At 45.3% G+C, this 12253-nt stretch overlaps 1 protein-coding gene across 1 annotated transcript in view; it reads right to left on the reverse strand.

Moving 5' to 3' along the window:
• VPS4B (vacuolar protein sorting 4 homolog B) overlaps positions 1 to 12253 on the reverse strand; it is a 91293-nt gene that overhangs the window by 42087 nt on the left and 36953 nt on the right. The window contains exons 4-5 of the mRNA XM_029590308.1: positions 11166 to 11233; positions 7253 to 7372 (exon numbers count right to left, since the gene is read on the reverse strand). Coding sequence (XP_029446168.1) covers positions 7253 to 7372; positions 11166 to 11233 — 188 coding nt within the window. The remainder of the gene's footprint in view (positions 1 to 7252; positions 7373 to 11165; positions 11234 to 12253) is intronic.

Below are 12253 nucleotides of genomic sequence, written 5' to 3' on the forward strand. Positions count from 1 at the left end.
CCGCATCAGCTAAGAAGGCCGCCCCAGGTTCTATTACCACTTCACCATCTGAAACCGTTCCCCCAGACTCCAGATAGACGCAGAGTAGCTCGAGCCACTAGGAAACAACAAGCAGCGATTTGTAAATTCATCACCATGGCCTCAAAGGCTTGCTTTAAGGATAACTCCAATCGAAGTCTGAGCATCTTGTAGCGCTGTACTCTTTCAACAGGTATGGTGGTTTGCTTAGTGACAGAACACATCAAGGCATCCATCTTTGGGAAACGCAACTGCTCTCTGGCCTGCAGATCCAAGGGATATAAGCCAGACAAGGAGCGTTGTCCTTTAAAACTATATTCTGGTGCATTCCATTTAAGGTCAATCAATTTGTGAATGACATCCATGAGGAGAAAGAAACATGAAGCCTTGCGGAGGGTGACCAATATGGGATCCTTCTTTTGCACACCCGAAGAGAGACTCCCAGCCAGACCCGGCAACTCAACTCTGTAAAAGAAACTGATAAGAGTTATGTGGCTCTAAATCAGAGGGAATTTCCCCATCCTCAAGAGGGAAACAACCCAAATCAATGTGTCCTGATTCACATCCACTCAAACATAGTCAGTGATTGTTGCGCCATGACCATGCAACCCCAATTTAGGAGGCATTACCAACTTGTAGGATGCCCCTGCAGGAAGGCTGTAGTCCCTGGAAAAAGTAAAAAAAAAAAAAAAAAAAAAAAGAGGATGTTACATTCTAGGCCCCATAGGTCCAAACCTGACTTCCTCTGCAGAGGATCTCTGTCAGTGGATCAACTGAAGAAGACACCCTTGTGTCACCTCTAGCCCCACTCCTCTCAGAACGAGGAGATGGACCAGTGTCTACAAAATCAGGAGACAAATGACCTCAAGCATTGAGATAACACTGACAAACACAGCCAGAGCTTTCTGCGAATCGCCCTTATAAAGCATGCAGCACAGATAGCTAAGCGTTTAGCCTTGTTCGGCGCCGGCCCATAGTGTATCTTAACTAAGAAAGATATGTGCCGAATACACTCTTGGCAGACAATTACATGGCCAGGTACGTGTATAACTACGCGCTTAAATAAGCGCACAATAATAATCAGCCCCATGTGCACAACACATGCTCACCGATAGGCCGCCAAAGTACGCACACAGAGGAGACAGAACTAGGTGCACAAGTAGGCGTGCATGTGCGTGCCACCACACAAAAAAAGCACGCAGACCGTTGAGGCCTACCACGCGGCCAGTGAAAAAGGAAGCCTGGAAGCGGGGCCTAGCCAAAAATGTTACGCAATCTGCCGAGCCTGTGCTGCCATCACACCTCACTAAACTCCCCAGAGTCATGAGCAGGGGACACTGAACACCAATGCAGAGGAGAGTTTCACTAAGAACATCTTCTCTGGAAATGGAGAAATTACTTACCTGAATTTTGTTTTCCTTAGTGTAGACAGATGGATTTAGGATCAATGGAATGTACAAAAGCTACTGCCGATCGGGGAAGGAGGCTGCCCATGGTCTGGTTAACACTGCCCTTGCAAAGGCTGAATTCTCTCAGGCCTGTATATCCAGGTGATAGAACCTGGAGAAGGTGTGCAAGGAGGACCACGTCGCCGTTTGGCAGTCTAGCTTCCGCCCAGGAGACTGCCTGAGCCCTAGTGGAATGAGATTTAACCTGAGAAGGTAATGGCTTTCCTGCCTCCACATACGCTCCCATGACCACTTCCTTAATACAGTGAGCTATGGTAGCCTGCTTCCTTCTACCGTGAAAGACAAACAGGCGGTCTTGTCTTTTGGACCAGTTTTGAAACTTCCAGATACTGCACCAAGAGTCTGGCATTCAAATGATGGAGGTGGCGGTATTCTTCCATGTCCTTGTGCTTATCTAGGAATGGCAACGAAATGGACAGATTTAAATGAAACTCCGAGACTACCTTGGGCAAGAAGGATGGAATGGTACAAAGCTGTAACACTTCTGGAGTCATCCAGATGAATGGTTCACAACACAACAATGCCTGAAGTTCAGACATGTGACATGCTGAGCATACAGCCACCAGAACACAGTTTTCAAAGTTAATAAACGCAAGGAAAGACTGTGCAGTGGATAAAAGGAGGGCCCTGCCAAAAATTCTAATACTAGATTAAGATTCCATAAGGGAACTGGCACCCCCCTTTCAGAAGACAGGCCATGTCCTGATAGGCCGACAGACGGTTCCATTCACCTCACCCCTGAAACAGGTGGGAGCCACTACATGGACCTTCAAGGAGTTAAAGGTCAAACCTTTATTCAAGCCGTCCTGCAAAAATTCCAGAATTAGTGGGATTTTGACTCCCTGAGAGGGAACATCGTGTTCCTCGCACCAGGCCTCAAATACTCTCCAGACCCGCATATACCTAGGGATGTAAAAAAACTTCCACGAGCGGAGTAAGGTGGCAATTACTGCCACAGAATATCCTTGCTTCATCAGGAGAGCCCTCTCAGGGGCCAGATCGTAAGAGAATAGAGTTGGATTCTTGTGAAGGACCGGTTCCTGCTGTAGCAGGTCCCTGTGTGGTAGGAGGCATAGGGGAGGCTCCACCAGGAGTCTCCACATACCACGGATGCCTGGGTGAATCTGGAGATACCAGTAGGACTAATCCCCGTGGTGCTTGATTCTGCAAATGATCCTGCCCAGCAGGGGCCATGGAGGTAAGGTATATAAGCAACTCTTCTTCTGGCCAGGTCTTAACGAGAGAATTGATTCCCAAGGGACCATTGATCTTTTCTGTGACTAAAGAATTGGGGAACCCTCGCATTGTGAGATGTGGCCAGCAGTTGAAAGGCTTTGGCCAACACCTACTCTCCCTGCTTAGAAAGTCTGCTCAGATGTCATTTCCTGCAATATGGGAGGCTGAGATCTTCTGTAGATAGATCTCCTTATGGTATGGGCGGAAATACATCTCCTGTGACACTTGCTGGCTCTTGGTTCCACCCTGGTGGTTGATGTAGGCTACCATCATTGTGTTGTCAGACATTACACGGACCGCTTGACCCTGGAGTCTGTGGCTGAATTGTAGACATGCTAATCTGACTGCCCGGGCTTCAAGGCGGTTGATGTTCAAGAGGGTCTCTTCCTTGGTCCAACAGCCCTGGGCCATCAGTTCCTGAAAGTGAACTCCCCAGCCCCAGAGACTTGCATCTGTTGTGAGGACCAGCCAGTTTGGAGAGGACAAGGGTACACTCCTGCTCAGATGAGCTTCCTGCAGCCACCAGTAGAGGCGAATCGAATAGTCTGAGACTGCAGGTTTCAACATGACAGTAAGAAGCGTTGAAGTGGTTGCTTGTGTGCCCTCGTCCACGGCATTATCTCCAGGGTTGCTGACATCAAACCGAGAACTTGGAGATAGCTCTACACCATCGACTTGGGACATCAAACTTCCTTATCCACGTGGTCAGAAGGAAGACCTTGCCTTGCTTGGTAATGAACTGGACTCCCAGATATTCCAAGGACTGGGAGGGCTCGATACTACTTTTGTCCAGGTTTACGACCCAACCGAGTTTCTGAAGCAAGGAGATCACCCAGTTCATTACCCAGAGACTCTCTTCCACGGACTTGGCCAGTATCAGTCATCCAAGTACGGGTATACCAGGATTCCCCTCTTTTCTCAATGCTGCTGCTGTACAACCACCATAATCTTGGAGAATGTTCAGGGGGCGGTGGCTATGCCAAAGGGCAGTGCCCGGAATTGCTAGTGGCAACCCAGTACCACAAAGCATAGGAAACACTGGAGTTCTTGATGGATTGGAATATGTAGATAGGTCCAGGAAGGTTAAGAACTCTCCCGATTGGACGCACATCACCACAGAGCATAGGGTTTTCATGCAGAAGTGATTCACTTGTAAATGTCAGTTGACACTCTTGAGGTCCAGAATGGGGTGAAAGGAACCTTCCTTCTTGAATATGATTAAATAGATGGAATAACGCTCCATGTTGCTGTGAAATTCCAGCGCATATCCTTGTATGACCTCCAGTACCCATTTGTCCAAAGTGATCTCAACCCACCTCTGGTAGAAGAGGGACGTCGACCCCAGTATCCTTGTTCTGAGGGTGGGTCAGCAAAATTTCACTGGGGGGGGGGGGGTTCGGGATGAACCTGAACCCAAGCCTGCCCCTCTCTTGGGCTGCTGACTACAAAAAAACTGAGACCTCTGAAATGTCAAGTTTCTGTAGGGGTGAAAGCGTTGGGAGCCCCGGATTGGCCCCTAAGGGTGAAGGGCACTGTAACAGATTTCTTTTATCTTTTGGTAGCCAGGGAACTGGAGATTTGCCCCATTTACTGGCCAGCTTTTCCAATTCACTTCTGAAAAGGAGTGATCATTTAAAGGGCATCTTTGTAAGATGTTTCTTGGAGGTTGTGCCTGCTGACCAATTCCACAGCCATAGTGATCATCTGGCCGCCTCCACTGAGGCCACTCCTTTGGCCAAAGTATGGACTAGATCAGAGCCTGCATCAGCTAGAGAGGTGGCAGCGGGTTCCATAACTGCTCTGGGGGTTCCCTTAACGTTTTGGGGGAGGGCGGGAAAAACGGCACACAAAAATAACCCCTAAACCCACTCCGACCCTTTAAAAGTAACCCCTTAGCTTCCCCCACCCTCCCGACCCCCCCAAAACCTTTTTACAGGTACCTGGTGGTCCAGTGGGGGCCCCGGGAGCGATCTCCCGCTCTGGGCCGTCCTCCTGCACTCGGACTGTCGGCTGCCAGTATTCAAAATGGCGCCGATAGCCTTTGCCCTTACTATGTCACAGGGGCTACCGGTGCCATTGGTCAGCCCCTCACATGGTAGGAGCACAAGATGGTGCCGGCCATCCAGTGCTCCTACCATGTGACAGGATCCGGCCAATGGCACGGATACCCTGTCACATGGTAAGGGCAAAGGGCCATCGGTGCCATTTTGATTAGTGGCAGCCGACGGCCCTGGAGCCGGAGGACGGCCCGGAGTGGGAGATCGCTCCCGGGACCCCCACTGGACCGCCAGGTACCTGTAAAAAGGTTTTGGGGGGAGTCGGGAGGGTGGGGGAAGCTAAGAGGTTACTTTTAAAGGGTCGGGTGGGTTTTTTGTTTATCGGCTGGGGCGCAGCCGATAAACAAAACGCGATTGGGCCTGATGGAAAAAACCCCACATGTGAATCAGAACCGGAATCCGAACTGATTCCGGTTTGGATTCACATCTTTAGTTCTTTGTTTCCGTCAAAGTCTGCCCCAGAAAATCCCAACATCTTCAGGGTCTGGAAAACTAGGGCCAGAAATTTGTCTCTTTGGAAAAACTGTAACATGGTCCGATACGTTCTAAACCAGGGAAAATTTCCCCATCTTCCAAGGAATCTGTACCTTTCACTTCATCCAGATCTCTGCCAGGGATAACCTTGGTGAAGTGATGCATGCCTCGAGATCTGCCGATAGGACTGGGAGAGGGACGGCTGAGTTTCTGTCTGGACAGGAGCAGGTGAAGTAGCAGACCGTGCCTGTACAACAGCTTGAAGGCCCTGGAAAAATTCCACTCAAGAGAAGGCAGTCGGGTCCATGCCTAGCCCAGGATGTACTGGGGTAGGTGCTGCTGAATTTCCCTCCTCCCATGGATGACCCAGTCCCAGGGGTACTCAGATCTGGGGTACTTCCAGTTAAGGCTGTGGCTAAACTATCCTCTGAATGGGAGGAGCCAGGCTTAGCAAAGGCCGGGGAGGCCAAGTCTCCCTGGGCTTCCTCACAGTGCTGACATAAGTTGGAATCCAGGTCAGACTGTGAAGCCCTAATATGACAAGCAGCGTAGAGAGAGAGGTGCTTATGCTTCTTGGCTGCTGGAGCCATTGGTGGCAGCAACTGTGTTCTGTTGGCTCGTGCTTAAAATTTTATGTGCACAGATTTCGGGTGTCTAAGCAGGACATGGCAAGGTGCATGCACAGCCCATGCACCTGGCTTTACCTGTATTCTGTGCTCGAATGTACGCGCGCAAAATTATGTGCATAGCAGTGCACAGAGCTGACACACTGCGCGTACCCACGTTCTATTGAGGCCAATGTGGTATGCACAAAGATGCATGCAAGATGGTGGCACTGCTGCAGCCTACCAAACAGTGCGTCATCCAAGCCTAAAGCAAGGCCTAGCCCACCGGGGGTGAGGGGGGGGGGGGGGGGCTCGCTCAACCCGCTCGGAAGCCCACTTCCCCTTACCCAATGGGATCAGGAATGACGTCGGTACAGTAAGCCAAGCAAGGAGACTGGAGAAAGTCTTACCGAAATCCCGCCAATGTCTATGAATCGGGAGGTAAAATTTTTATTTATTTATTTTTAACTTATCTGGGCTCAGCACCTACTGGCTGAGTACAGAGACTGGTCTCCAGCTGTGGGGGGAGAGGGCTTTGGCAGTCACCGCCACGCTCAACTTCCTGCACCTGCTGCCTTTCAGCTACTTAAGCAACAAAGTCCATGCCAAGAACCAGCTACCGGATCAAGGCACACCTCTGAAATCGCCTCACGAATTCTCAACTAGGGAAGGGACCTTTAGATATCACAGCAGGCGAGCAGGGCTCAATTTTTTTCTCCAATTTAAATGTAGAATTTCTCCTTCCAAAAAGTACAGCAATCCCCATAGGGAGAGGTACGTCCACCATCTGGCTGGAGACTGATAAATACTGAAGGGCTGAAGACACTGCAGAGGTTTATCTAGGGTGATGTCAGCTTTGAAATCTGACTCCATCTTCATCTGCTGGCAGGGGAGCATAACCCATTGGTCCAGAGTCCATCTGGCTACATGCTAGGAAAATAAAGTTTTTCTATTTTACTTGGAGTATAGCCATCCCTGATTGCGAGCAGGAATGGGTCTCCAGCTACAGGGAGAGAAGATGAAAAGCTTTTACCTGCTTTTTTTTTTTAAAATAAAAACAGGCAATCCCCAGTAGGAAATTGCATGTCCACCATCTGCGCGAGATGGAGAATACTGGCGGGCTGTCAGGGCAGTGCTATATATATCTATGACATCAGCTTTTACTCTGTTTCCATCTGCCGGTAGAGCTGTATAACCTACTCATGGGGATTGTCCTGCCTGAGTGCAGAAGAAACAGTAGGTTATATCTCCCCTGGTCTCTAACTCAGTGAAAGAGGAAAACTTTGTACATTTCCTTACTGAATACCAAAATCATTTACATCCACACCAATGTGCCCAGGTGTGACAGTAATTGCAACTCAGTCTTGGTGGGACGTTTTATACCTAATCTCACCTGTAAAGAGATGAGGAAATTTAATGGGAAGAATCACTGCCTCTTTAAGTGCTTCTTTGGCTCCTTCAAGACCAGCCACATCATTCCACTTTACATCAGGTCGTTCCATAACGATGGCACCTATAAATATGAGATTGGGAGACTGGCATCATTCTATTTAAAAAGGGTCCAAAACAGAAACACTTCACATTTCTTTTCAGTTTTAATTGAGGAAGATTATATAATTATATTTGAATCTGCCTAGTTTCTCTCCCACTTTAATGTATCTAATCTGAAGACAAACTTAAAAGGAGTGCAAACAAAAATCAAGAGAATATTTCATTTTTACTAACCCTGCATAAGCTTTTATTGGCATAAAAAAAAACCAACCCAAAACACATTAGGTCCCTTTGCTCTGGGAACATAATAGGCCTAGATCTATTAATTTACAATATGTTGGAGGTGCATGAAGACAAGCAGTAGCAGTGCCATTTGATAAGATGTATTAAATGGGGAAGTCCTTGTCTAACCACATCTGGAGCAAGGGGATAAAATATCAGACGCCTATCCTCAAGAATGATATCCTAGTGCTAGAAGGAAAAATAAAGTGATCAGAGGGCATGCAAGGACTTGGACCAATATTCTCTGCAAGCTGTGCATATGCCCACAGGTCGTGAAACAAGTGCACACAGGAAAACATAGCATGCACAAGAAAAGGAAAATCAAATGGTGTTTCAAAGTGCATTGCACAGATTTTGCACACATGTTCCCACAAAACTTTTAGTGGGAACATTGGTTCTGGCTGAATGATCTCTATGCTGTGGTGAAGGAAATAAAATAAGAATGAGATGGAATTCATCTACAAAAATGAAACTCTTTAGGAGGCCCATTTTCTCCAAGTTTTCTGTCTAAGAACCATCAGTGTGGGACTGGCGTAGTCTAGGACTGAAATTCTCTTCCTGTCAACCAGTAAAAAAAAAAGCAGAGCAGGGCTCTGACTGCATGCGGCCACCACTGTTTCCCCATTTTCTTTCCAGTCAGATAAAAAAAACAAAAAAAAAAGTGAAGGGGAAAGGAGCAAGGGATAGGATCTAGGAATGGAGAAGTGATGGTGAAGAAAGAGGTGAATGCATACAGGAGATTGAAGCACTGAGTGCATTCAACATTTGGAAAGACAGTGCAAATCCAATACTACAGGTCTTTTTCATTTATATACTGAACCAGGGACGACCAGAGAGTGTTGAGAGAACTCACATACTGCAAGGTGACAGTGCTTTTGATGATTTTCTCCATCTGTACTATAGATGCAAAAATGTGCAGAAAGCCACGTGTTTGCTTTCTGCATAATGTTTGTACATACTTTTAACCTGCATTAGCATGTTGCTAAAACATGATATCCAGTAACTCCTGTCACAATATGAAGCCATGCTCTCATTGCTAACTGCTTGTTGTGCTGAATTGCCTACAGATCCACAGTGGGTTGTGTCTGTCTTCTGGATCTGATCAAAGAGACAGGCATAACAATCAGAAGAAAGCTGAACTTGGACATCCAAATTTTCTTTCAGTCTAAGCAATTAGGAAAAACTATATGCTCCTGTAACACAACCTTCAAAGCTACAGCTGTTCCCTAAAAGTGGTGTTTGCTCCTGAGCCAGCACTATGTTCCACAGACTATATGTCAGAGGTGGAAACTGCCATGGATAAAACCACAGACCATTTGATAATTATACTTTTTTTTTTTTTTAATTTTAAACTTTCTTCTTTACAATTATTTAAGTAGGATGAAAAGAAATCTTCAGAAAACTTGGGCAACAGCCACAAATTTTAGAATCCAAGGAAAAATATTGTTTTCCTTAATTTTTTGCTTTGACTTGTGTGTTTTATTTTGAATTTTGTTCTTCTGCTTTCCTTTGCCCTCTCCCCCTCCAGTTTCCTTCTTCTATTGGCCTGGAAGCAGGGGATAGACCTGACTGCCAGGAGACAAGAGGGGGAAGTTCCTCTTAACCCCAGGCCAGTGGCAAGCACTGCAATTTAGGTACACTGGTGCCCAGGATTGTTTCACCCTTATAATAAAAGCTACCAGATATAAATATATAGAGATTAAGGAACTAATTTGTATATTTAATTAAGAAAAATCACTTAGCGCCTCATTTTCTACAGTATCGCAGGCCTGCAATACTTTAGGAAATGAGGGGCAGGGGGCTGAAACAGGGGGTGGGCTTGCGCTAGCCGGAAGCGATTACACCGTCGTGGTGCGATCGCTGCCGGTTTCGCACCCAATAGCGCCACCATAGGAGGTGCAGCTATTGGGAGCGAACGCGAAAAGGGCCTTACCTTTTCGTCGTCCGCTGCGGCTTCGCAGAGTCTGCCCCGCGTGCGCAACATCCCTTACCGCGTGCGATACATTTAGAAAATGAGGCCCTTAATTGTGAGTGGGCTTGCACCTCGATCAACAAGAAAAGGAAAAAGCATACCCTATATATAAAATGTGACATCCTCAGGGGCTGCTACCAAAAATTTATTTAGGAGTTAGGGGAAAAATAAATATTTTCCTGATAACTATTTTGCATTTACTCTCTAAATTAAGATTTTACTCATTTAAGCTTTCAGATATTAATTTTACTAATTTGTTTAATTTTTTCATCGTTTCTCTCTTCAACCTCTCCCTGTACCAAACTCTCTCCCTGTGTCTATGGGAAAATGCCTTAGTAAATGAGGCCCTAAGTTAGCTAAATCCATTTTGAAAATTCACCTGTATATCCCAATATGTGATTTAGGACATTTCTTTGGAAATATTATCTTGTGCTGAATTATCCTCTCCAGCCTCCTGGGATGACTGCAGGAGCAGTGGTGGTGTCTCTCCCCAGGTGAGGCAGGAGTGGTGGTGGCAGCTACAGTTACTGTCAGGCATCAGGCTCCAAATCTTCAATGCCCAAGCAGCCTGGCACCTAGGATTTTTCTAGTCCTGTTCATGTCCACTAATGAATTGCTAATTTTATAAATTTTAATTGATAATTAAGCACAAGATATTTCCAAAGAAATATCCTAAATCACATATTAGGATATACAGGTGAATTTTCAAAATGCCTCATTTACTAAGGCATTTTCCCATAGACACAGATTGGGGGAAAAGCTAGTAAATCAGGCCTTAAGGAGCTAGCCAGCTACATCAGAGGTTTTGAAAATTCAGCAAGGTTGAGGTGTTAAATTTAGCCTGCCAAATTCTGGACAGTCCAGGAGATAGGGTTAGATTGGAGAGAAAGTTACCAGTAACCCAGCCACGACCACACTTTTTTAAAGCACAAATTGTATACTTTAACAAATTTGGCAACAGCTAGAAGCAACTTGGGGAGAGCAAGCTATGTAATGCTCTTTGGGATTAAAGCAAAAAAACTTAACATTTCAGTTCTACAGGATTACAAAGGTTGGATAAAGATGGGGCATTAAGGAGGCCTTAAGGGAAGCAAAGAGAATAATAAATCAGTTGGTTTTCAGGTAATTGATCTCATTAGAAAATTCTCAAAAAACAACAAACCAAAACACACAAAACTTAATGATTTCAAGGAATGATTAATCCTTGTATATAAAACGTTTCAATTGGCTGCAGGGGCATTATTTTCCTTTCCTCTGTGTGCTTTTTGCTTCTTGGAACACAGAGTTCCATCACTAGAAATGTATCACTGTGTGTCAACTTGCAAAATCCCACCGATGCTCCTTGTGACCTTTGGCAAGTCATCTCACCCTCCGATGCCTCAGGTATGAATTTAAGAGTCATTCATCAAATTGCGTTAGGGCCTCATCATGCGATAAATGGGGTCTAACGCATGATAAACATGCGTTAGACCCCATTTATGATTTGGGTGAAAACCTTTAGAAAGGCAGACCTTAAACAATGCCAAAGAGAAAATGAGATGCAATGTGAGATGGAGCCTACCTTGAAGCTGATTCTGTAATTTCTTTTTTTCAGGGTTGTCAGATTCTCCTTCCCCATCACTGTCATTCCTGATTTGAATCAAGGGAAAAAGAGGGAAGCCAGTATGCAACGTAAGATTATGGTTTAGTAATCGAGAAATTAAATGTACTATTTTCAGTCTGATTTGGGCTTTCATTGCCCTGAATATGATAGTTTGTTAATTATCAAAGAATGACAGACTTATGTTAACAATACAGACCTGCTCTTACCTCATTGACAATTCTGTATTTACACACCTGGTGAAATTTTTTGGGCTTATGAAAGGCAGAATATAAGGCAAAATAAAATAAAACTACAAATGACCTGGTGAGCATTACTTTGACCCTTCCAAAAACATTAAACCTAACACCATACAAATGCAGTGTAGCTATCTAATCAGAGTTGAAACTGCCTATGTGAAAAGGATAATAGATGCTTCTTAGGAATCAAACATGGGGCAGATTAATATAAGAAAACTTTGTGTATTTTTCTTTAAAAAAAAAATGAAAGTAGTAAATAAGCAATTGAAATTATGCATTGCACCATGGACAAATTCTGAGAACAAGTCAGCCCAATACAGGAATACATATACCAGACGTCACCTAGATAGCAAAAATCTGATGGAAGGAAGCTTTGATCTGTGCAAGTGGCAAGGTGGATTTGTCAGGATCAGAGGTGGTGCTAGCCCACTAGAGGCCCTAAGTGGGTGAGAAGGGAGGAGAAGAAGCAGAAGTCACTGTTAAAAATAAGCAAGTTTCGGGGTCTTTTTGAGCTGCTCAGGGCAGTAAGCAATTCTTTAGTCTGCGTGTGCCTACCACCTGTTCTGGATAAAATGAACACAAAAAGACAGCAGAATACAGTCTGATGCTAATTCTGTCATTAAACTAAATCATTTATGTTGTCAGTATTCCAGAATGGAGAAATTACTTATCTGATAATTTTGTTTTCCTTAGTGTAGACAGATGGACTCAGGACCAATGGGTATAGTGCTCTTCTACTAGCAGATGAGAGACTGAGTCAGATTTCAAAGCTGACGTCACTCTAGATATACCCCTGCAGTAACCTTAGCT

Source organism: Rhinatrema bivittatum, chromosome 2 (genome assembly GCF_901001135.1).
Source record: "Rhinatrema bivittatum chromosome 2, aRhiBiv1.1, whole genome shotgun sequence".
Taxonomy (NCBI): Eukaryota; Metazoa; Chordata; class Amphibia; order Gymnophiona; family Rhinatrematidae; genus Rhinatrema; species Rhinatrema bivittatum.